The sequence below is a fragment of the Protopterus annectens genome, chromosome 7.part0 (genome assembly GCF_019279795.1).
Source record: "Protopterus annectens isolate FY-2018-M chromosome 7.part0, PAN1.0, whole genome shotgun sequence".
In the NCBI taxonomy this organism is placed as follows: Eukaryota; Metazoa; Chordata; order Ceratodontiformes; family Protopteridae; genus Protopterus; species Protopterus annectens.
The window spans coordinates 583,264,137-583,291,684 of NC_056739.1; the positions used below are offsets into that span (position 1 = coordinate 583,264,137).

At 41.6% G+C, this 27,548-nt stretch overlaps 1 protein-coding gene across 2 annotated transcripts in view; it reads right to left on the bottom strand.

Moving 5' to 3' along the window:
- The window catches only part of NAT16 (N-acetyltransferase 16 (putative)), a 340,611-nt gene that overhangs the window by 214,467 nt on the left and 98,596 nt on the right, over positions 1-27,548 (bottom strand). Inside the window, exon 2 of one of the 2 annotated variants that reach the window (XM_044077167.1) lies at positions 13,086-13,156. The exons of the other annotated variant lie outside the window; for it this stretch is intronic. Within the exon in view, the coding sequence (XP_043933102.1) occupies positions 13,086-13,156 (71 nt within the window). The remainder of the gene's footprint in view (positions 1-13,085; positions 13,157-27,548) is intronic. 2 annotated transcript variants of the gene reach the window in all.

A 27,548-nucleotide genomic window follows, 5' to 3' on the forward strand; every position in this document is an offset into this window, starting at 1 on the left:
ATGATCAGATCTCACCAATGAGGGATATACTTCGTGTGGAGCATTTTGTCCCCATGTTTGTGATAATGAGATCTAGTATATTTTCTCCTCTCGTGGGAACAGTGACTAGCTGTTCCATGGCATTTGAATTTATGAACTCCAGGAACCGTTGGGCTAGAAAGTTAGGGCTTGAGTAATGTTCCCAGTCTATATTCGGGTAGTTGAAGTCACCCAATATGATGGTATTTGGAGATACATTTATACCCTCCAGTGTCTTCAGGAAGGCTGTGTGGGGTTCCTGAGTTTGAGAGGGTGGCCTGTAGCATGCTACAATTTGTAGAGCAGTTTTGCCTATGGTTAGTTGCACCTGGATGGTTTCCGAAGCTTCGTGCGTTGCCACCAACCTGGAGGTGTGGGTATCCTTTATGAATATGGATACACCCCCTCCTTTTGTGGTGTGGTCTGGGTTTTGGGGCCGGAATGCATGATATGAGGTAAAACCTAATAGTGCCGGGGTGCTCTCAGGAGCCTTGAACCAGGTTTCAGTTACAGCATTGTAGCCTTCACAAGGGATAACAAGTGGTTTACAAAATGGACGAATAGTTAGCTGTAGATATTTATATATATGGTATATATATATATATATATATATATATATATATATATATATATATATATATATATATATATATATATATATATATATATATATGTACATTTATCATTATTGGTGTTGCTCTTTCACGAAAAATTATTTTCTGGACTTTTTTGAGTGAATTTTTTTATCTATTTTAAGGAGTGCTTATAATGAGCTTAACTGTCAAATATTGACATTTATTTTGTTGGCACACTTTGGTCAACAAAACAGATGGCCCACAGGTATGTGAAACTGATAATCCTCAGGGGTGGCTATTATAATCCTTCCCCAAAAACTGAGCAATCAGAGTTAGTATATATAATTAGCAGGGGGCATGAGTGTCATAGCCCTCTACATGGGGGTGCTCCCCTGCAAAAAACAGTAGATATTTTTTGCATAGTCCAAGTTTTTACATCAGAGTATGTACATTTTTTTTTACCTTTTGTTGTTGATAATAGACTAAATTTAGTATATCCCTATAAGTGGCCACACACACACACACACACACACACACACACACACACACACACACACACACACTTATGTATGTATACACATGTATATTTATGTATATGTACATAACTGTATCATCATTTGTTGATGTGCAAAAATATCAGCATTCAAAACATCCATGCTTACATGTCAAAGGTTGAAATTAAAGAAAAAAAAGATATAAAACTAATCATAAAGGCTTTCTTTTCATGAGCAGAAACCTAACAAAAAGACAAACCCTAAAATTATTAACAGACGTAGTTTGTCTGAATAGTGATACTATTAGGTAAAAGATTTTTTGTAAGGTAATGTGTTGGACTGGGGTTAGGGGTAACAGCAGTGGGATAAGGGTTAGGGTTTGGGTTTGAGTTAGCAGATAGAGTAAGGTGAGACAGGCTTGCTTCCCTCTATCAAAATGCTGTTTTCTTCTCATTTTTTTCCACACAAAAGCTGTTCTCATTTGGAAGGTTTCACTTATTTATGATCACACCTGTGTGAGGTGATTACAAATGAGTCACTTACTTGTCAGAGAACCCACACTTTTGTACAGTTAAAGTTCTAATTATGCAAACCCCCAGTTAATTAAAATAGGCAGATGAACTATTCTACAATAAAGTACACCACAAAACATGTAATACTATACTCCCTACATGCTTTACACCTTCACTATATTAATCCACACTCTGCTTATCATAAAATCTTCAACCGATCAGAAACACTAATCTAAAAACAAAAGTTATGTACGCACCATAATCATGCATCTGCGTTGTCCATTGTCATTCTTCCTTAACTGATAGGTCACAGATTTGACCTCAGATCTGGCTTGGCCACTTTTTCCAGATGCATGCATCCAATTCTCAAGTTTCTCCTTTTAGTCATAATGCCCACCAAATTAGCATACCTCAGAGTGAGTTTGCTGTTCCCAGAAATACATGACTGATACAATAAAGAACCTATAAGGCATAAACAATAGAGATAAAATCGGTATCCTTACAAGGAACAATTGGTTCACAAATCAGAGTCCCTTAGGTTTGTCCAAGAAGAAAGGGAAGGTGCTTAGGAGGGTGGGAAGTTGAGGAATAATGAAAATGGACAACACAGATGATCGTTATAATGAGTACATAAGTTTTGTATTTCATGTTGTCAATTTCAATCATTCCTCAAATGATGGGACAGAGTCCCCAGCTAGATGTACCTTGGATGACCCTTACAGAAGGATATTTCAGAGTACTGCAGAGCCAAAAGCAGTTCTGTTACCAGAAATCAAATCTTAGTTGTAATGAGCAATAAAGGTATGAGCACTTTACCAAATGGCAGTGACACAAACGTCATCTACTGATGTTCTTGACTAAAAGGTTGAAGAAGGGGCCATAGACCCTGTGGAATGTGCTGTAGGGGCTTTAAGCAAAGACTACCCTCTTTGACTATAGACAAAGGATATGCAATCAGTTAACCATCTGGTTAAGGTCACTTTGGAAACTGCCATGCTCAACCTGTTCAGTGAAAAGGATGCAGACAATTGGTCAGTTTTCCTGAAATCTTTGGTCCAATGAAGATAAAATTGAAGCTGCCTGTGCACATCCAAAAGATGGAGCATGTATTCACCTTTATTAGAGAAATTTGGAAAGAAAACCAGGAGGTTAATGACTTGATTAATATTAGACTCAGAAGCCACCTTATGTAAAAAGGATGGATTAAATATATAAGGAGACTCTATCCTTAAGTAAAAACAGGTAGGGAGATTTGGAGGATAGAGCTTGGAGTTCACATACTCATCTAGCTGATGTAATAGCAACTAGAAAAATAGTTTTACAGGGCAAAAATGTTAGGTCTGTCTTGGATGAAGGTTCAAAGGGTTTTTGGGTTAGACATTGAAACAACATAGTTAAATCCTATGGAGGAGAAGGGTCTTTCACTTGGGGGCCTAAGTAAGAAGGTGCCTTTCAGAAAAGGCTTGCAGAACTTAGAAAAGGCTAAAGAAGAATTATTTTCACCTGAAGGAAATTTGGAAATAGCAGCCAACTGTACTTTAATAGTACATAAACTCACTCCCTTATTAAAAATGAAAGCTAAACATTCAAGGATAGTGGGGATTGGGGCAAAAAAGGGGTCCAAATATCTCTGGAGGGCCTGAATTGAAAATCTCTTCCATTTACTTTTGTACATTTTCCTGGTAGAAGCCTTTTGAGAAGACAACAGAATATGCCTGAGCGGGTAGGTAAGCCTGGGCTGTCTAGCCATCACTGGAACTGGAGAGACCATGCAGTCAACTTGAGGCCTGTTATGTCTGGATAAGACATCCCATCAGATGAGACGGGAGGCCTGGACTGGGGTTCAGTATCCAGGGCACTACAGATGATGAGGCCACAGGAATGAAAGCCGAATCTGTATAGGCCAAAAAGATGCAATGAGGATAACTCACTGTGGTGCATTGCTGCAGCAGTTAACATTGTTTCCTCACAGCAAGAGGTCCTCCAGTTTTATTCTCAGCTGGGGTGCCTTCTGTGTGGAGTCTAGATGTCCAAAGACCACTCTTCAAGCAGTATGCTTTCTGTAGGAACTTGGGAATTAGAGGCAACGGTAGATAAGTATAAAGGAGAGAGATTGGCCAATCATGAACAAAAGCATCTCTCAGTGACTCTCCAGCAGGGAGAGAAGCACCCCTCCAACTGCGTCCAGAAAACAGCAGTCAGGCAACCTTTCATGAGAGCTGGCAGGGTTTGTCCAAGAAGGAATTCTGGAAACCTAGTTCTGTGGGCCACCTATGCCACAAGGGCAGCATCTTCCTTTAGAGTTCATCCCTCTGTCCTGGGAGAATCATCTCCTCATGAGTGTCAAAAAGGACCTTGGTACCTACAAAGCCACATTTTCTTACCTTCTCATTGATTCCAGGAGAAGGGACTCTGAGGGGTAGAAAAACGGATCCCAATGGCAGACAACATCTTTCCATTTTGTTCACTTCTGGAGAGCATTTCCTTTACCTTTAGGCTGAACAAGGATGATCCGTCAAAAGGAGCATTCATAAACAAAGACATGAAGGGCTCCATAAAATTGCACAGGAGCATCCAGGCATGTCTCCTGACAGCTATGCTTAAACCAGATGCCCGTGATGTACCCTCTGCAGTGAGGGTTATCAGCCTCATGGATGCATTTGATACCAACTGAAGGGCGGCAATTTTTGAAGAAACCTTGTTCTGGTCCTTCATAGACATGGACCTGGAAAAAGATCTGGAGAGCTCCTTGGTCAAATATTTTGGCCACCTTGTAAATATACCAGATAACTCAGGGATCATACAGCAAAGGTCACTGAAGCATAAACACACTTTTCAAATATGTCCATAGCCCTAGACTCCCTGTTAAGGAGATGGACAGATGAGCTCTGCTCTGTGAGCTCTTTCTTGGCAGCTGCTGTAATGACCATGGCATCTACTGGGACCACGCCCTTTCTCCAGTAGGGTCTGTCTTTTGGGGAGGCTAAAAACCTATTGGGTCACCTGGGGATAGGCTCCACGGTATCTGGTTCCTTCAATACATGGCAAGAATCTCCATGGCAATACCCAGATTTGCTCTGAGCTACTGCACAATGGTACCTCGTATACTGAGCCAACAGATATTGCCAATATACTGGCCGACAGATTTAGTGCCAGCTTTACCCCTCTCTCCCCCACCAAAAGACCAATCACAATACCAGTAGATTGCCAGGCACCCAGTCTTACTGCTGCACAGGTTAAAACAGCACTGTCCAATGCCAAGAATGCAGCTTCTATGGGACCTGACAATATCCCTGGCTGTGTTCTACATGCACTATAGAGTGAACTGGCACCTCACCTGTGTGCCCTGTTCAATCACAGCCTCACCTCAGGCTTTGTTCATACCAAATGGTGCACTGCTACAAACATCCCTCTCCACAAAGGAGGAGCGACTACAGACCCTGAGAACCCCATTATCCTGATGAGTCTGATATACAAAGCTATGGAACTCATCATCGTGGACCTAATAAACAAGAATACAGGGAATCTCCAAACTCTGGATCCCAGAGAGTTTGGTTTTGTGAAGGGTAGATCATGCCTGCTCAACCTGGTCAACTTCTTTGAGTCAGTCACCAGAGCTGTGGATGATGGCAAGGCATACGGCCTACCTTGATCTGTCCAAAGCCTTTGATACCATTCCTCACTCAGGAATCATAGAAAAACTCACTAAGCTAGGCATCAACCCCTATATCTCTAGGTGGGTTGCAAACTGGCTCACAGATAGAACACCCAATGTGAAAGTAGCTGACTCCAAGTCGGACTGCCGACCAGTCACAAGTGGAGTCCCACAGGGTTTATTCCTGAGTCTTCTCCTGTTTGGTATTTACTTCTCCGAGGTCCAGACCAACATGAAGGGACTCTGGCTGACAAAGTTCACAGATGATTGCAAGTTGGGAGCTATTATTAACTCTCCAAGTGATGTTGACATCCTACAGAAAAGCCTCACTGAGACCAATGACTGGTGTCAGAACCATGGCCTTAAGCTCAATGCCAAAAAAATGTGTTGCCATTCCTTTTGAGAAAAACCCAGTTCCCATGAATTAACAAATTGATGGTAGTCCACTGAACACAGAAGGCATTATAAGAGATCTGGGAACACGGGTTGACAGCAACCTCTCTTTTGACTACCACATTGCCACTGTGGTCAGAAACTCCTTCTATGTGGATTATCTCATTACTAAGACTTTTCCATACAGGAAGAAAGAGGTCATTGTCTCCCGCTACTCTTCCTTATTAAGCCAATCATCAGGTACAATGCCCCATTTGGCATGTACCTCACTAGGCACCTGCAACAACTGGAGAGGTTGCAAATGTACCTCACAATGTGGATCCTAGGCCTTAAACACTTGTCCTATATGGACAGACTCAAAAAACTCCAACTATTCTCTGTCTCATATCACCTACTTAGAGGCGATCTCTGCTTGACTTACAAAGCCATGTCTGACCCAGCTCTGTTAAAGATGCTACATCTAAAGAAATCCCAATCCCTTCACACCATATGCTCCAGAGACCTTAACCTCATTACCACAATCAACAAAACAAACTGAAGGGACAGGTTCATAACCCAGAGCCCATCCTATGGAATAGACTTCCCATAAATGTCAAACAGAACACCTCACTGGCCCTCTTCAAGAAAATCTTGATGAGTGGATGGAAAATAGAAAATTCACCCCGGAGATCACTCCAGTGGCTATACTCGACAGAGGCACTGGGAACTAAGGTCGGGTGGCATGATGCCAGGGTAATCCTATGCGCTAGGCTTGTAAAGGCTCCAGGGCCATTAGCCTAGTACACACCTATGAACCTAAGAGACAAGGTCAATCAGCTCATCAGACAGTGGAGTCACCAGAGATGTAGCTGGGCCAGAACAAAAAGCCTCCAGGAACACTGGTTCCTCCTGGGAAAGAGATTTAGAAGACCATCCACATTTTTGCTTTAGAAGTTCCAGAATTTCTCCAAAGGAGACATTGCCAGGTGGAGATCTGGGGGCCCCTGCCCCTTCATTGAAGTGAGTGTCCTTGATAAGATTCCTGGGAGAAATCTATGTGTCTTCTTTTGCACATTCCCTTCCTAGGGACATCATCAATGGGGTTTTATTTATTTATTTATTTTATTTATTTATTTAACATTTGTTGACCGGGAAAGTCCGACTAGGTTCCACAGATCCTGTTTTCAGCGGAGGCCCAGGGAGAAATGCTCCAGAAGCATGTTTTTAGAATGTGGGAGGAAACCGGAGTACCTGGAGGAAACCCACGCGAACGCAGGGAGAACATGCAAACTCCACACAGAAGGCACCCCAGCCGGGAATCGAACCGGAGAACCTCTTGCTGTGAGGCGACAGCATTAACCGCTGCACCACTGCGCCGCCGGTTGTCTGGTGAGGTATCAGACATGACAAGGGAGTCCTGAGGGAGGACTAACTGGAGGCTTAATCAGGTTGACTATCCCGATGGGATAGATTTGAAAAGCTCAGAGATCAAATCCGATGGTGGGATTCAGACAGGATTTGAAGGATGCAAAGATGCCCTCTCTCCAGGCAGTGAGAAGGCCCTCTCCACTATCTCAAAGACAGAAGGTCCAGGAGAACAGCAGCTGGGTGCGCTGGAGCTGTAGCCCCCTGATCTGAGAAGGGAGCCAGAGCTGAGCTATCCAGCATGGAGGCTCCTAGAGACAAGGATGGCTCCAACGACTTTAGAGTCGACCCCAACCCCCAGGAGGCAGTGCTGATACTTCAGCTCTGAAAGTCATCCTACTCTGACAAGGTCTAAGCCAGGTGACTAAGGAACATAGACAGAGTAGAAGAATGACCTTACTTTGGAACCAAAGAGGACACTCTAAAAGATTTTGGATCTAAGAGCTCTAAAACCACAGGTTGCATCACAGAAGGAGAAATCACTTGAGGTTCGGTGGAGGGTAGGCTCATGGGTCCAATGGGAGACAGAGCTAAAATTACCTCATCTGGATCTGAGCTCTGCTTCAAACAAGATCCTGGAGGATGATGGTGGCCTGCAGTGTCTCCTCAGCATCTCCTGCAGAAACAGTGAATGGAGTCAAGGACAGATCGGCTCTGGCAAGTATGAGTGGGACTGGATCTGAGGAGACTTAGGCTTTGAAATGGTAGGATCCAAGGGAGTCAGATCCAACTTCTTAGAAACCTTTGAAGGAGGTTCACTTGTCAGAGCCAATCTTGGTGAATGGACAGGGGACCATTTTCTAGAGTCCGTGTCTTTTGCAACCCATTTGGGCTTTCCTTTTTCGGACTTCTTGGTGAGGGTTTGAGCCCTAGCAGCTAAATAAGAAGAATCAGAAGAAAGGAGTTCCCCTCAAAAACAGTTTGTTCCTATGATCACTAAGAGCTTGCAGGTTGAAGTCTGCACAGATAGTGCAATTGGTATCTAAGTGGGCAATGCCCAAGCAGTAAAAACACTCCCTGTGGGCATCAGAGTTGGAAATCTTATGGCTACAATAAATGCATTTTTTAAAGCCCATAGGCTTATCTGACATATTTTCACTGATAGAAGTGAGAAAGATAAGAACAAAAAGACTATTTTTTTAAAACAGTGGATGTACCAACAATTGTACAAAGAATACCCTCTAGAGAGTCAGAGAGAGGGAAGGGTAGAGAAAATGAAGAAGAAAAGGAAAACGTACCAACAATGGTATGCAAAGGAGTACCTAAAAAGAAATGAGAAAAAAAATTAACCTGATAAACAGAAGCCCAAGATACTACAAAGGCAAGAGAGGAAGGGTGGAAAAAAAGACTAGTCCCCCCAAAAAAATGGGTATACTTATATTCCTTGTATACAACACTCAATTGCTCAAGAGAAGGCGATCAACATCTGCGCGATATGATGGCAAATGTGATCTGAGGTATGCTAGGTTGGTGGGGCATTGTGGGTAAGGGAGGAACTCAACAGTTGGATCCGTGAATCTGAAAAAGTGGCCGAGCTGCATCCAAGGTCAGATCTGAGACTCAGTTGAAGAATGAATGAAAATGACAACATCAGATCTTCATCTTAGTGCTAAGCTTAAAAAAATACAGACATGGCATGCACTAAAAATAAACACTAACCCCCCCCAAAAAAAATGACAACCTGACTCAACCCCTTAGAAAACAAATGTAACATCAGTTTTAGAAAAAAGTAACTGAAACATATTACAAATAAAATATGTACTACCACAACTACATATTGCACTCCCTAAAATCACATACCTGGTAATATAGAGTTCACTACAATACTAAGAAAAAACTGAACTGACTCCTTAAAATCTACTTAAAATTAACCTCAGCTCTAGAATAGAAAAACAGCCATGAGACTATCCAGGAATAAAACATATGGAAACATGTAAAGACATTTTAGCAGATAATTAAGCAAATAGCATAATTACCACACCCAACTGAAATGACTGAGAAACAATAATTTAAGCCAAAAAAGTAAAAAAAAAAAAGAATCTATGAAACATGGCGTCTAGTTTTTGTGATAAATGAAATATCTCACACTTTATAAAACAGATGCAGATATAATTGCTCCATTTACAATTTCTTACTCCTATTCCCTTTACTTCCTCTTAGGAGTTTAGTACTGCATTCCACAAATAAACAAATGCGTTTCCTGAAAGCAGAAAACGTACCCTTCTCCATGCTTATCCTTTTAGTTTTGGGAGGTATGCAGTATGAGGTACTCTTACAGCATTTCTTCTAACCAAGCCTCTTATCACTTTAAAGCCTGGCCTCTAGACTTGTGGTTAGGCAGAGTAGACAGATTCTTTATGGTACCCCAACTGCCACTGCAGGTTAAGTCAGATCACATTAAATTATTGGATTAACGCTTAGAGCTGGCTTGAACCCCTTAACAGCAGGCTATTTTCTGTATGTAATGCTTTTGCTCTAAATTACATGGCCTCTCCCTACTATGGGGCTTCCAGTGGTACGATGTGTACCACAGAGGACCTCTCTCACAGATGTGTCAGACGTGGTAATGGTCTGATGGTGGGATTATGGCTAGAACCAAAACATCATTGACCGCTTGGTTCTTGCCAAATAACATTGATCTGACCCAAAAAGCCCCAAATGGTTCATTTCTGAGATTATTCTGGGATGCCACATCAGACTCCATATGTTAGCCTGTTACCAACCCCACTGTTACCTCAGCTGTCTCACTAGCTCACTGAACCCATCTGCATTTGGTGTCTCAACAATAATGCAATTATGATGGGTGATCTTAACACTAATCCATGAGGACCACCTCACTTATCTGTTATGAAACTGCATAACTGAATATAATACTTACAGTACTGGTTGATGTACTTACCAGACTTAGTATTTGCATTAGCAGCCATTGTGTGCTGGATATACTGACTTCTAATACCCCTAAAAGATCCTTTGTTTCTATTCTTCAGTGACCACCTGTGCATTCTGCGGGTGATGGTGCAGCAAGGCAGGGGTAAACCAAGGTCAGATGCATAGCCTGACAAGCAATGTCCTGTACTGGAATCTAAGTTTATAGGTTTACAGGTAAGTACTAGGCTAGCTGCCCTTGCAGACCATTTTAAACATAGCCAAGTTCTCTTTTTGTGCTTGAATTAACCTATCCCATTTGAATAGAGATTGGCCTTACCCATCCCTTGGTCAGTAATTATACATTACCCCTAATGAGAATAACTGGAATCATACCATCTTTTAGTTGATAATTATATAGTACCTTTAATGAGAATAATTGGGATCATACCATCCTTTGGTTGATAATTATATATTATGAGAATAACTGGGATCATACCATAGATAATTTGAGGGGACCCATGTATGGGATAAAGCATTTAGGAGCTGCCTTTGTCCATTAGTGGTAGAGAGGGCAGTCCTTGAGTAAATTTTCTCTTTCCCATCCATAAATCTAAGTTGCACTTCAAAATGGACAGGGATGAACTTTGATTTATGTGGCTTGGGAGTCTGTTCCATAGCAGCCGTATCCTCTGCAAACTATACCAGCATTTTCTCAGAGAGAAGTTGGTCCATGTAGGCCAGGTTACTTAGACATTGTATCCTTTTACCAAGTTATCTCTGTAGGTGTTGCAGTTGCTGCATGTGTCTGGACAGATATATGCCAAAGGGGACATTATATTCAGCCTAATGAGGGCTGAGTAAAGTGGAACAATGACATCCCTAGATCTAGACACAATCCTTTTGTTTATAAGCTGTGCAATATAAAAAGACTTTCATAAGAAATATAGCTCGTCAAAAGTTAGATCACTCCACATAAGTTAAAAATTCTGAACAACTGGGTCATCTCTTAAGGGTGTATTGTTAATCTGGTAGTTCCCTGGGACAGATAACTTCCCAACAGATATAATACTGCATTTTTTTAGCATTTAGTTTCAGTCCATGATTTCTGAACCAGTGATTTATTTGCGACAAATCTTCCTGAAGAATGGCTAAGTCATTTGGGGATTCATTGATTGCTCCTAGCTTGTGAAAAGTAAAACATTAATTTTAAATGGAGAAAGTAAACATGTACAAATGAGCCAACAATATGAATATCCTTTTGGGTGTGTACCCAAAATCTGTCATAGGGAGACCAAAAATGTTATGGATGATGGCCCAGTCCTTACTGCTTCTCATCCTCTGCTCTCCACTGAGAAAAAGAATAAAGCAAGGAATATGAAAATGAATAATCTGGGTGGGCTTGATGGTTTTAAGAGAAGGAAGAATAAAAAGGACAGGAAAGAAATTACCTCAACAAATGGTGATCAGTACTTGTTATGGCAGTAACCTTGGGATATCCCAGTTAGGTAACAGTGGTAAACAAAACCATTCATGTAAAGAAAAAAAAAGCCTGTCATGCAATGCGAACAGAAGACCCTTTGGATTTGCCTAACATTTGCTGCCAGGCCCAGGAAGCAATAACTGAAACAGTTTTCAAAGCAAAGTACTAGGTGTAGAAAACATTGTTGGAAGCTGTGTGCAATGACTTTCAAATGGCCTTAAACATGTTTAGTTCTGGCAAATTGTCAAATTGCCCAATATCTTGGTTGGGAGAAGGGGGGACACTGCCTACCTATTCTCAGCAAAAGTGAAAACCTTCTGACTGAGGACATTCTTTGAAGGCAGAATAAATACTCAACAGGACGTCTAAGCTAGAAAGACATATCCTTCTCTAAAGGTGAAGGTGCCACATGTAGTTAGTGAGATTATGTCCATTTCTATTGATGAGGTCACTGTGGCAATTTAACAGTTTTGAGATGGCAAGTAAAAGATTGCAGGACAGGATGCAAGCTTGCAAGCTAGTGGGAAATGCAGAAGTCACTGGATGTTGCTGGGTGTTGTGGTTAGTATAGCTTTTTCAGTGCTGAATGGAAGTGGGAACAGTATCTTTGGAATGGCAGACTGTGATGGCGGTACCCATTTTCACAAGGAGTAATACCTTAAACCTCCAGTAGTGGAGGCCCATGGGATATACGCAAATGACCTCTTAAGGACAAACATGTGTTTCAGCTACATGGCTTCTGAATGTCCATAACTTTTTACTTTTTAAGTCTCATGAGTACATTCAGACCAATAAAATCAGACCACACCTGCAGAAGATGCCATATTTCAGTCTTTTTGTGACATCCTCAGTACAGCATAAGTAAGTTATACTTTATAAACATAGACATTAAAATAAAGCTTATTGTCTATAAACATTAGGGTGCCTGAAACTTTGGTATACTGGCCGGACTTATAGTATCCTTGGCAAGATGCATCCAATATGTAATCAATACTACAACAGTGATCAATGATGGACATATACAGATGCAAATATGTCCTGGGATATGGAGATATTCTGACCACCAGAGCTTATTAGCTAATGTGAGTCAGTCACATGATGGTGAGAATGAGAATTTCCAATTCGGAGAGACAAGGTCAAGTTGCACAGAGAAACACCTCAATGATGACAAATTATCATGTCTCTGAATCTAAAATTATACTGTCAGACCTAACCACACTATTTTTTTCTGTATCAGCTCATGCATCTCCATAGCATAATTATCCCTAAAGCGCACACACAAACACACACACACACACACACACACACACACACACACACACACACACACACACACACACACACAGATGCACGTCCCTTCAGACAACCATGCATGCAAGTATACACACACACACACACACACACACACACACACACACACACACACACACACACACACACACACACACACACACACACACAGTGAGACAGTTCATTATTTAAAATGAAAGCAAAAGAAATAGTATAGGTGTATTAAACTGCTACTTGTTGATTATTTCAATATATATTCCTTATGTTACTGAAATGACCATCTTCTATGCTTTTAGAGAACATTGAGCTTGTTAATGTTAATATCACATTTCTGTAAATGTTACATATTTTATACCAAAATGTAGTTCTTGTATACAAAGATAATCAATTTCTTACCTCAAAAAGCAGAGAAGGAGCAACACTAATCTGGGACAAATACAGTCCAAAATTGGAGGCACTTAAGGGCACTGAAACAAAAGAACATTAATGTAAATCAATCTGCAGTTTCATGAAATAGTTTTATATATATATATATATATATATATATATATATACATATATATATATATATATATATATATATATATATATATATATATATACACACATACACACAGACACACACACACACACACACACATATATATACATGCCTGCCCTCTCCTTTCCTCTACCTGCACTCTTCCACTCTCTTCCTTTGCCTGTGCCCTCCTCTCTTCCCCTGCTTACATTCTCCCTCTCCCTTCTCCTGCCTACACTCTTCTGCTCTATTCCTCTACCTGCACTATCTCTCTTTCCCCCATCCCATGCCTGCACTTGTTTGCTCTCTTTCTCTGCCTGCATTCCCCTCTCCCTTCCCCAATCTGTATTCTCCCTCTACCTATCCCTGCCTGCATTCTCCCTCTCCCTTCCCCAACCTGTACTCTCCATTTCCCTTTCCCTTTCCCTGCTTCCACTCTTCCACTCTCTTCCCTTGCCTGAGCTCTCCTTCTCCCTCTCTTCCCTTACATGAGCTCTCCTTCTCAATTCCCCTCCCTCCACTCTCTCCACTCTGTCTTTCTCTCTTCGCCTGCCTGTTGTCTCTGTCTCTCCCTTTCCCTGCCTGCAGTTTTTCATTCTCTTCCCCCACCTACACTTTGCCTTCCCTTGCTTGCAGTTTTCTGCTGTCTACCCACACCTGCACTGTCCCTTCCCCTGCCTGCACTCTCCTTCCCTCTTCCAGTTTGCACTTTTCCTCTCTCTTACCCTCCCTAATTCGATTTCCCCAACTGCACAATGACTCTGCCATTCTGCCTACACTTTTTTCTGCCTTCCCCTATCTACACTCTCCTTCTCTCTTCCCCGTCTGCATTCTTGCTTCTTCTGACTGCACTCTTCCTCTCTATTCCTTTGCCTTTACATTCTTTCTCTCTCCCTACCCCTGCCTGCACTTTTCTGCTCTCTTTCCCTGTGTGCTCTCTGCCTTTCCCTTCTCCTGTTTACACAGTCCCTTTCCCTTCCCCTGCCTGCACACTCCTGTTCTCTTCCCTTGCTTGCATTCTCCCTCTCCCTTCTCCTTCCTGCTCTCTTCTGCTCTATTTCTCTGCCTGCACTATCTCTATCTCCCCTTCCCCTGCTTGCACTTTTCTGCTCTCTTCCCCTGTGTGCACTTTCCAGCTCTCTTCCCCTATCTGCATTCTCCCTCTCTTCCCCTGCCTGCGCTCTGCCTTTCCCTTCCCCTGCCTGTGCTCTTACTATCCCTTCCCCTGCCTGCAATCTTCCACTCTCTTCCTTTGCCTGAGCTCTCCTTCTCTCTTCCCCTCCCTGTACTCTCTCTTTCTCCCCACTATCCCCTGCCTGCATTTTCCCTCTCCCTTCTCCTGACTGTGGTTTCTCTCTCTCACTTCCACTGCCTGCAGTCTTCTTTTGTTTTCCTGCTACCTGAGCTCTCCCTTTCCCTATCTGCAGTCTTCCATTCACTTCATCTGCCTGCTCACTGACTCTCCCTTCCTCTGCCTACATTTTTCTGCTCCCTTCCCCTACCTGCGCTCTACTTCTCTCTTCCCCTGCCTGCACTCTCCCTTCTCCTGACTGCATTCTTCCACTCAGTTCCTCTGCCTGCACACTCCCTCTCTCCCTTCCCCTGCCCACACATTTCTGCTCTCTTCCCCTGCTTGCATTCTCCCTCTCCCTTCTCCTGCCTTCACTCTTCTTCTTTATTCCTCTGCCTGCACACTCTCTCTCTCTCCTTTCCCATGCCTGCACTTTTCTAACCTCTTTTCCTGCCTGCATTCTCACTCTCCCTTCTCCTGCCTGCACTCTTCTTCTTTATTCCTCTGCCTGCACACTCTCTCTCTCTCCTTTCCCATGCCTGCACTTTTCTAACCTCTTTTCCTGCCTGCATTCTCACTCTCCCTTCTCCTGCCTGCACTCTTCTTCTTTATTCCTCTGCCTGCACTCTCTCTCTCTCCTTTCCCATGCCTGCACTTTTCTAACCTCTTTTCCTGCCTGCATTCTCACTCTCCCTTCTCCTGCCTGCACTCTTCTTCTTTATTCCTCTGCCTGCACACTCTCTCTCTCTCCCTTCACCAGCCTGCACTTTTCTACCCTCTTTTCCTGCCTGCATTCTACCCTTTCCCTTCTCCTGCCTGCACTCTGCCTTTCCCTTCCCTTGTCTGCACTTTTATGCTCTCTTTCTCTTCCCCTGACTGTGCTCTCCTGCTTTCTTACCCTTCCTGCACTCTCTCCTTCCCTTCCTCTACCTGAATTCTCCCTCTCCCTTCCTCTGCCTGCACTCTCTCTTCCTTCCTATGCCTGTGCTCTCCCTCTCCCTTCCCCTGCCTGCCTTCTCCCTCTGCCTTCCCCTGCTTGCACTCTCTCTCTCCCTTTCCCTGCCTGCACTCTGCCTTTCCTTTCCCCTGCCTTTTCTTTCCCCTGCCTGCACTCTTCCTCTCCCTTCCTCTTCCTGCACGCTCCCTCTCCCTTCCCCAGCCTGCACTCTGCCTTTCCCTTCCCCTGCCTGCATTCTACCTCTCCCTTCCCCTGCCTGCACTATCCTTCGGTCTTCCCCTGCCTGCACTCTCCCTCATCCTCCATACTCCAATACTGGATTTGCATGATATTAGTTAAGGCAGTGATTACACATATTTGACTATCATGTATTAAAAAAGCACACATTGACATAGTTAAACTTGTATTTATTCTCTAAACCAGTGATGGCAAACCTATGACAAGCGTGTCAAAGGTGAGACACCATGACATTTTGTGTGACACACCAGCGTTCACTAACATCAGAGTTACCATAGAAACAGAATGAACAAAAATACAAGAAATATGTGACCCTGCACTTATCTATTAAAACTCGGCAACAAAAACATCATTAATTGATAATCAAATCAAATGCAGTATGTTCCATATTTCTTCAGTTCAATTCAAAATTACTATTAAAAGTAGGGTAATTTTTTGGTGCACTATTTTAAGCCCAATTATCAATGAGTATATAGTTTTCCCTATTGTAAGTCATTGATTTTTCTTTTACTTTTATAATACATAGTAGCACGCATGATTGGACTGTATTTATTTTAACTAAATGAATATGTTCTCTTTTGTTCGGGGGGGGGGTGACACGCCAGCAGAGTCAAGATAGGCATTTTCCAAATTTATGATGCACGGAGCCCAAAAGGTTCACCATCACAGCCCTAAACTGTGTATTATAATACTTGTGGCTTGAAATTTGTATATTTTTGTTTACATATTATTTTTTTTTTATTTCTATAGCCTTTGGGTGTTGGAGCATCTGGGCTTTTTTAACAATGTTCAACTCTTACTGTCTTGCACGAGTTGCCTAGTGAGATCAGTGTACTACACTGATCAACAAACACAATGTGTGTGTGTGTGTGTGTGTGTGTGTGTGTGTGTGTGTGTGTGTGTGTGTGTGTGTGTGTGTTTGTATGAGCAGATTTTTTTTTACTCGTCCTTACTGTTATAAAAGAAGCAAAGTTGTGTAACAAAATTAATGACTTAATTGAAAAAAACGAATAGCTGAGATTTTAGCTTTGCTTTTATACATATATATATATATATATATATATATATATATATATATATATATATTAATGCAAAGGTTTGTGTCTACTGTCAGCTTACAGTGGGAAATAGAAGTGTAGATGGCATCAAAGTGAGCTAAAAATGAAGAGGAAGTTAAAGCAGAATAAGAGTAAAAGACTGAGTTTAACAGACATGCACATTGAGTCTGTGTCTGTGTGTGTGTGTGTCTGTGTTTGTGTGTGTGTGTGTGTGTGTGTGTGTCTGTGTTTGCTAGTATTTGTGTATGTTTGTTTGTGTGTGTGTGTGTGTGTGTGTGTGTGTGTGTGTGTGTGTGTGTGTGTGAGTGTATGAGTGTCGGTATGCATGCCAGTATGAACACTTGTGTAGAAGTATGTGTGTGTGTGTGTGTGTGTGTGTGTGTGTGTGTGTGTGTGTGTGTGTGTGTGTGTGTGCACGCACGTGCGCATGCATGTGATCGTGACAGACAGAGAGACACACACACAGAAAGAAAAATAGAGGGGGGGGAGTTTTGTAGAATATACGACAGAACTTCAGGCTCCCACCCTGCCTATAGTTTTACCCCATTCTAGTTGGCTCCACCTATTTATTTTGCTCCCTGCAGTTGCTGCAACCCTTTGCTTTGAAGCTACCAGCTGAACCTGGCAGAGGTACTAAAAGCATTACAGATAAAATAATATAATAAAGTAAATACTAAAGTTCAAATTGTGTCATATGCCAAAGTATATAAATAGCTTTTGAGGGATCTTCTAAAACCTTTACCAATTAAGAGGTTCCCTCAGCCGCTAGGTTCTAGAGATGTGAAGCCTGATAACAGAAGGACCAGACTCAAGAGATTTCCAGCCACACCCTGAACACTTCCAACACCAAGGGCTAGGAATGTAGGAGTTGAGCTGAACAGTAGGAAACCAAGACCTCCATAAGATATATGGGAGTCATATTTAGAGTAACAGCAACCTTACATGATACAGGATTAAAATGGCAGCCAGTTCTCATCAAAACTGCAGTAATATAAAATCCATTGGGCGTACCTGAGAGTAGGTGTAAAATTAATAACCAGATGCAAATGAAACACTCACTGTTGGGAAGCTACAAGTGAAAAAAGTTATAATAATAATCGTGATGCACAGACTCTAGGATGTACACCAACACAAAGCTCTTCAGCCGGGTTTAATTTATCCATGTCTTTTTGGGTTTCTAATAACATGACAGCACATTCTTCAGCAGGAAGAAGGTGCTGATGCAAGGAAAATTATGAAGATGATTTTACAAGTGATGACAGCTGGTTACAGAGCCATGACTAGGGAGGGGCAAAGACAAAAACCTTCCCAGGTGCAAGCTGTTACAGGGCATGATTGGTAGCGGTCAATGGTGAAGTGTAGTATTAGGATTGCTTTATAAAGCTACAATTTAAGGGTACTTTGGTTTCATAAATTAATACTGATACTGTTTTTGCAGTCATGGCTGAACTCAGTGTATAATTTTTACAGCTGTAGCAAGCAGCTTGTAGCAGTTACAGTAACAGTATTGTTTTTAGTCTTTAACGTTGAGTTAAGGAGGATGCCCCTTTGGGGCTGCACGACCGAGCAGACCTAGAGCTTACAAGCATTAATAGCAATGTCTGACCTACCATGTCCTCAAAGATGACCAGGATATCATGTTGATCTTGATCGATGTAATTCATCTTCATGTGGAATGCTCATGTTCCTATACCTGTGGCTATAAAGGTATGTCTAAGTTATACCATCTTAGGAACAGACCTTTCGATGACCAGTGGGGAACACACTGGGTATTTCTCAGACTTCTGCCTTACTGATACCGAACAGGTTCCTCAGGTTTATGCTGCCGTGTGTTACTAAGCATGTATGCTTCTGAGACTGGAGTAAAGAGACATAACGATGTGTGTGGCTTCTACAACATCACCTACTTCCAGAGGTACTCTGTTCCATACAATGCACACACATGGCCATAAAGGCTCCCCCTGGCCTAAAGTCCAACAGAAACATCAACAGGAAAGGCTAGCATAGCATGTGTGTGTGTGTGTGTGTGTGTGTGTGTGTGTGTGTGTGTGTGTGTGTGTGTGTGTGTGTGTATTTGTGTTGCATCCTGGTAGTTCTCATGATTCCTACATTTAACACGTCAGACCTGTCTGTCCCTTTCCAGTGTGGAGATTTCCCAGAAGGTCATCTTGTTGCAAAGACCTGGCACAGTGTGTAGAAGACACAGAGACACACTGAAATACACACACACACACACACACACACACACACACACACACACACACACACACACACACACACACACACACACACACACACACACACACACACACACACAGACACACACATATGCATACACACACTTGCATGCACACACACACACACACACACACACACACACACACACACACACACACACACACACACACCATGCATGTGGCTAAGTATTTCCTTCCAATAATAAATTCTGTCTGTGTGATAGATAAACGACAGCTGAATGTAAAAATCATGATAATACCACAAATAGAAGGCCAATTCCGAAGTAATGAAAAATTATTTATTAAAAAGAAGTCAAACACACAAAAATATTTTCTCTAGTGCCTCGGCAACACTTGCCTTTAACAGAGTAAACAGTTTACTCTGTTAAAGGCAAGTGTTGCCGAGGCACTAGAGAAAATATTTTTGTGTGTTTGACTTGTTTTTAATAAATTATTTTTCATTACTTCAGAATTGGCCTTCTATTTGTGGTATTATCTGTCTGTGTGATAGTTTGCATGTGATACAAGTTACCTTTGGAGCCCTGGATCATGACCCCCATATACAACCATGAAACTGCTGCAGAGATGTGTTTATGTGCTGCTCATGCCCAGACATGGAACATGCTTTATGGGCTACTGAAGGCACAGTTTCAATGTCCAGATACATATAGGGTTCTCTCCAATACTTACCCGATATACTCAGCAAGATCTTCATGGTCTGTGCTGTGGTTCAAAATATGATATTTTGGAGTAAAGATTGACATCCCAAGTATGTGGTTGTGGTACACCACCCACCAACTGCAGCAGCAGCAAGTGAGGTTGGTGGTGGCCATCAGTATCAGTATGAGATAATGTCAGTGAGAAAAACCTAAGCATCAGTCAATGCAATACATGGTAGTGCAGGCAAGGTGGCAACATCTTGTTAATAACCTCAGGTCATGATGTGCATGGAGCAACACAGAAAGCATACTGTGTGCAATGCTCCCATCAGAGTTTTCTTGTTCAGTGCACAGCTTGGTCTTACTAAGCGTCAGACATTATCTCAGCACTACTTTGGATACAGGGTGGAGTGGACACCAGTGGGCACAATAACAAAAAACTATCAATACAAACTGGGTGCAGGGAAATGGAGTAGAAGGTGTGGGCAAAGGTCAGCAGATGCAAAGGAGTGAGGGGACATGGTATCACAAGACTGACAATAGGAAACTGGTCGGGGGCACATCATTGGTGAAGGATGCTGGGGATGAAATCTCAGGAAAAACAGATGGTATCAGTGATCATTTCCTCCTGTCACATGGATTCTCTGCAGAATTTGTTCTTGTTCCTAAATTCTTTGGTAACCTTTTGAGATTCATTATAATGCACTGACTTTTAGTTCTATTATTTAGGGGTATGATCTTGTTTTCTTGTATTGTAGAGTTTGTTTACAGTTGAGTTCCACCAGAGGGGTGTATTTCTAAATGTGGCACTGTATTTGTGGTGAGCAGAAATGGGAGTCTCTATGTAGCAGATGAGATGGGAGTATAAATTTGAGCATAAGTAGTGGTATTTGTTATGAGACATCAAGGAATGGGGGACTGTTGAATCCTTGCAAGTCATTAGTGAATACAAGAAACTGGCCATGAAGAAGTCTTTGAGAAAGGATGGGTTGATCACTGAGACCATATGTTGAATAAAACAGCAGCATGGTCTGATTTGTTTTAATAATTTTTGCCCCATGCTAACCATCAATCTTCTCCTTGATCAGACATTATACTGTCCAAGAAGGAGGGGGGGCATCCAGACAGCCATAATGGTGCTTTGTGCTCTCACTAGTAAACTGGCAATATACTGGCAAAGAGGCAGCATTTTCAACAGCCAGCTATGATGCTTTGTCCATGCATGCCGATTCTCCCCAATATGCCATTAGGGCTAACTGTTACCAGCTTTGGCAGCCATGCCCATGCATCAGCACTGTGATAAACCTCCACTCTCTAAATGAAGTCCTGTCATCAGAGCACTGGTGTGAAACAGGCAGGAATTGCCATTTCACCCCATGCTGGGCATGACCCATACTCTCTGCCTGCACCATCAAGTACCTGAGCACTAAGTCAGACTCTGGTTGCCTGGGCTATAGTCAGGACAATGTCCCCCTGTGCCACTGGTACAGGCTGTGGAGATCTAATCTGACCAGTGAGGGTAAGCCAGTGGGTAAGTCACAGGCAGAGGCTGAGTTTATGAAGACAAGATCAGATTTGCTGATGCCCCTAGTGGGGGAGGGTACTATCTGACTGAGGGAGTTTGCAATAATAAAGTCAAAGGCATGCTGAGCATACTAAGTTATAGAGATATAGGTGTGCAGTTTATACAGGGGTAGTTAAAGTCCCCTAGAAAGAGGATGTTTGCTTTAAAGTTGAGGGAATCTGGACTATTAAGATATGTATCTGCAGGTGTCATGAATGGGGTTCTGTAGATGATGTAAGACACCTACCAGCTCTTTTAAGGGCTGTGTGGCAGCAGCCTGTCCAGGGATCCATTTCCTGTGCATCTGCTGATTAATACTCAGTATCACCTGCAAATCAAGGAGCAAGACAACTGAGATGGCTGATGGTGCTGGGTATCCCTGTGTTACTGGCCTATAAAGGGGGTATACCCACTAAGGAATTATTGGATACCTCCAAATCAGGATGCATCTCCAGAGCTGGAGTTTTAGATGAAGTAGGAACATTTATGAGGCTTTCAGCTGCAGCAGATTATTTTCCCACAGGGGATGGTGTGCAGTCTTTTAAGTCCCAGTATCTTCACCCATTCAGTCAACCTCTATTGAGTGTTTCTCCCCACCAATAGATGTGACAGACAGTTGTATCACTGTGTCTTCTGACTTGGGCACATCTCCAGGTATCTGAGTACCTCTGACAGAATCTGATGTTGACACATTTCCAGTTAAATGAGTACATCTTCCAGACTCTGATGTGCTCATATCTCCAGTTATATGAGTACCCCTAACAGACTGTGACATGAACACATCTCCAGGTATTTGAATACCTCTGCCAAACTCTGACACGGACACATTTCCAAGCATATGATTACTATTGCCAGTCTCTGGCCTGGAAAAATCTCCAAGTATATAAATACATTTGCCAGACTTTGGAAAGGTATGTATAGGTATGTCTAGCCTCAACCATTGCTACATGTTTTCCATTGCCAGTTCTACCATGAATACATAATGCAGGAAACACAGGCCATACCATAGTGAACGTCTTAAAATATACTACAAGGGTGTCCATGTGACATGCAGGGCAGAGTCATAAATGCATCCAATTCCTTCTTATGGACCATTATCTTCTTTGGCAACATGTTGCACTTCCAATGAGCCTGTAAAAAGAAATGTGCATCATGTCTGCTGTATTAAACACAATAGTGTAACAACTGTATATGCAAACTACTACTGCTGCACTCTGTTAGCCAGGTCTATCACCCACTCAGACATGGGTGGAATGGGTCAGCCCAGTGACAAAATCGGCACTCCTACTAGAAATAATTTCTGTTGCAACCCCTCATACTAGTGATACAAAGAACTCCTCCACATCTGTCAGTCTTATAGTCCCTGGTGTACCCTCCTTTACAATTGTTTGTGCCTTTTGCTTGGCTCGGATGATTATACCAATCAAGTGATGGTGAATCGGACTCATTGTGCAGTTGTGCCCACCTACTCTAATTCTCTCCCACAGGGCATTCTGCCATACCTGATCCCATAGTGGTTGATCTGCACCCCATCTACCCATCATCACTCCCCCTCTATCCATCATTCAAAGGGCATGCATCTTATGTGACTGTGCCACAATGCTGCTTTCACTATTGTTAAAATTATCCAGCTTCTGCTTCATCCTGTGAATATGCTGAATCCTGTTTGTACATGATGAAAACAGCAATATGTGTTGCTAAGGGACTGAGAATGTATTTGTTCACATAGGTATGCATTAACATTTTGTAGACCTTATACCACATGCTCCCATACTACTTCTGACAGATGAAAGCCTATAAAGTAGTATCCTCATACACCTTGTTAATTCCCTCACAACAGCACATTCACGGTATACAGGCCAAATATGTTTTGCTACAGTTTCTCATAAAACATCTTCAAACAGACCAACCAGTAAAATAATCTGCTAACACTGGATGGCAAAGAATCCCACACAGCATATTAACTACTGCTTTGGTCACTAAAACATTTAAACAAACACATCAAGCACAATAAACCTTTATGGTATTGTTAATGTTCATACGTACCCCTAGGAAACAAGTCTAATCATGTCCTGACATCTGCACAATTGTTTGAATGGAAAACATATACTGTACCAACAAAACCCATGCATCTGGTACTAAAATAACTTTCCTAGGCCTACTTTGCAGCATTGCATGACTCATGGAATACAAACAAAATAGAAATGCCAAGCTGAACTCAAAAACTGTAAACCCTTTCTGTGGACAACGTAGGAATAGGAGGCCTCATATCAATCTCTAAATTTTACTTCTGCGTAACATCCATGATACCTTTTCCACTTTCTCAAATTCCTAATGCAGGTGAAAGAGGTCAATGCATGCACATGTTGCTTAACTGAGCAGTGAACAGCTGTGTGATATGAGATTCTCAATCATGCATATTTATGCAAGTTGCTACCATTCTGGTATATGATTTGACATTAGATATTATGAAAGGCAGAGAAGGGAGATGGCTCTTGCAGCCAAATGGTTCCTGTGTGGCATGTAACGAAGACAAAGATATTTCTTTATATTCTTCACACCCACTTCAGGTAGCAGCTTTTGGGTCTTTTAGATGGACACATGCAAAAAGGTGGATGCCTGGTGTGGTATGGACCTCATGTTTGCCAAGTTTACAAGTATCCAACAGTTGCAAAACAATTCAGATACCACTATGATCATCTGAAGTGTCACATGCCAGAAACATTGCAGGACTGGGAAGCTGAATTGTGAAGGCAATGCCCAGAGATTCACTGTACATTTTTTTTTCCTTATACCTAAATTCATAACCCTCTGCAAGTACTACTGATGTGTGAATCTTTATTTTTCAGCCCATTTGGAAAGAAACCTCAATAAGATGTGTGGTCACAGGAGGTGGAAATGGCTGGCTGCATAACAGAGTGTGCATCATTGTTTTCTGCCTTAAACCTTCAATGTGTTTCAATAGCATGTCACACTTTCTGCAGATCCACAAGATGAGGAAGTTGAAGATGTGAATGCCCAGCACATTCATCACCGCCTCTCTCTGTTGTAGCTCATGACAGGATGGATGATGTGGATGGCTCACCAAAGGGGGTGAAGTCCCGTCTCAGATGGATATTCATGTCCCAACACCTGTTGACACAAGTCTTAGGTGGACACGCATATCCCAGTACCTGTTGACTAAGTCAGCATCAACAGGCAGTTGAGGCTGCACTTGAGCTTCATACTGGTCAGCATCATGGCTGGACATAGTCCCCCCTGCAATGAATTATAGTTTTCTGGAAAGACACAAACAATGGGCTACCAGAGGGTCCAGCATCATCTGGCAGTGCCTACATGGGATCATTAGCTGGCAATGGTTCTGTGTAGACTTCCCACTAGGTCATCTTGACATCTTCCAATCTACAGCATGCCACTAAATCCCCCAAATGGTGTGACCCTTTCTTAGCCTGCCCTCCTTAATAGTCTGTATGGTCCACCCTTCCAATTTTTCATTCCATTTGTGTGCATGTGTGCAATCCATGTCAACTTATCCTTTTGTGCAACCCCCCCCCACCATTTGTCTACAGTGTTTTATGTTAGTTTGTCTGCTCATACAAACTATACTACATTTCTTCCATAATTGGCTTACCTTTGTATACTGTACATTAGGATGTATGTATACCTTTAAGAAGCTTTCCATGGGCTTGCACATGTGTATAAATACTGAACACGTGTGAGCCAGACTACCATTTTGTAGACAGCTGTTGAGATGTAAGCATGCATGTATGTAATGGTCTGTCAGTTAATCAGTTCATTTATATTTTATGTTGATATCCATCCTGATGCGTTTCCATATAATAAAGCATATAAATGAACTATCCCGCCTGTTTGTCTTCAACCATAACATAAGACGAGCAACATGGTGTCAGAAGTGGGATCCAGAATCAAGACCAAGAGGCACTCAGTTAATATAGTGGAATGGATCATCCCAACTGCATGTACAACTCGCAAAACAGATTAGAAATGAATTCCAGGTACTAAAACTTGCTTAAATGATTTCTTACTCAAAGAATATAAAACTAAGCACTCAGAATGTTTAAAAAATGTTTCTAGTTAAACGAAATGTCCAAAACTGTGACATATTGATAAAAAATGTTCAAAATAGTTACAAAAATGTTTGAAATAATGTTTGACTCACATAATATTTATAAAATAAAAAAGATCACATTTTTTCACTATGTACTACTTTTTCACATTAATTAAAGCTATTTGAGATATCCGAAGTGTAAAGAGTATTTGCAAGTTTATGCAGTATTACAGTGCAGTCATTTCACAAAATACAGCCATTTCAAAGCATGTTTCACAAAGTACAGCAATTAGAAAAGTTTATTGTACATTTGAATGTTATTACAAGTACCTGGTATGTGTGCATGTTCATACATAATTACAAGGCCCATATTTGCAGTGTGTTTAAGCATACTTTGTTGGCATGGCTAAAGGATTTTGCAAACCATCTCCACTTGTATTTGATAATATTACTGCATAGAATTGGAGAGTGTTTGAGTAAAAGTACAATATTTTCATACAAGCTGCATTTTCTGATAAAGATGCACATACAAAGGCATTTATTCTGCTTAATTTGGCTTGTTAAGAAGCCATTGAAAGAGAGCATTCATTTGTCTATGCACCTGCTGTGTTTGCAAGAGAGGGGGGACCATCATATAGTGGTACCAACTGAAACAAGTGCTTAAAATGTAACTTTAGAGAAATGTGTAACCCCAAATGAATATTACAATAAAAGGGCACTTATTTTACACAAGGGACTAGAAGCCAGGTGAAACATTTGTAGCATATATAACTGACTTGAGAAACAAAGCTAAAACATGCAGATTTGCTGATTTAATGGATGAGTTGATAAAAGACAGATTTGTGTGTGGTATTAAACATGATGATGTGAGAAAGATTTTGCTCCGTAACAGTGATTTAACTTTGAATAAGGCCAGTGAGATTTGTCAGATATATCAGCTCACAGAAAAGCACACAGATATGCTTACAAATGGGAAATACATGCTTCCAGTATATGCAGCATGTGGTTAAAAAAACAGGCCCAAGCCCATTTCAGCAATTGTGAGTCATGTGACTGTCCTTGGTAAACCCCATAGCTTTCTAGCAAATTCCAGAGCATGCACATATTATAAGCTGTCCTTGTGATAAATATTACATAGGGGAAACTAAGAAAAGTCTGGCAGAAAGAATAAAGGAACATGTAAGGGATGTGAGGAATAATAAGGTTACAAGTCCAATAGCGGTGCATTTTAATAGAGTGCATAAAGGGGAAATTAATGGAATGAAGGTGACAGTTTTAGAACAAATATTGTATCAATATGGGAATGTAGACATGCTGAAATTTGTATTGAGGAGAAAGGAATCTATTTTGATAATGAAATATGATACTTTGCAACCCAAAGGCTTGAATAAGGAATGTAATTGGCAAAGTTTTATGTAAAGATGTTTTTACTTTAAATATTAATTGAATGGTATTTTATCAATTTGTATATAATTAATTAATTGAAGTGGAATGTGTTAAGAAGAGGTATAAAATGAAAGACTTTTAGAAGGAAAAGTTTTTTACTCTGTAAAGGCTGTGGCAAAGGTGCTAAGAGAAATTCTGTTTGCATATTAAAGAGTCTTTGGTGGAAAGTAGAGCTGTTATTCACTGGTTATTTTCTTGTCGTAAGAATTTGGGACAGTTTGTTTGTTGTTGCAGTTGCATTTATGACCAGTGAATCTCTGTGCACCTTTCCTCGAAATTTTCGAGAAACAGGAATGGACTTTATGAATAGAAGTGGGGAAATAGGAAGCCGAGGGGGCACACAAACTATGGAAAATGGTGAAGGAATCCTGTATGGACAGAAGAATGGTATGGTAGATGTTCAGAGTGGAGCAGTACCCAATGTATTTAAGAAATGGGAAGATTCCCGACAGCGGATAGCCACCAATCTATTTGCCACGGTGGGTAAAAAGACAGAAGCGTCTGCGATACTGACAGCGCAGGAACTATGTTCTCGATTAAAAAAATAAATTTTTAAAAGAGACCTTGGTGTTTTACAACATTAGTAGTCTCCAGAGATATCAAGAGTTGGAGATTACACCACGGGGTCTCAGGGCAGTGAGAAATCCATCTTCCCCATTTGAATTGTCCGAAGAGTTGGAAGTCAAGTTCCACGAGAGATGGATAGCTGCAGCACATCGCTGCAGCCTAGAATGGGTGGCCATTCTGATAGAGAGAGACAAAATTAAGAGGGACAAACTTTTAGTTGAAACAAAACAGATATGCGATGAAATCACAAATG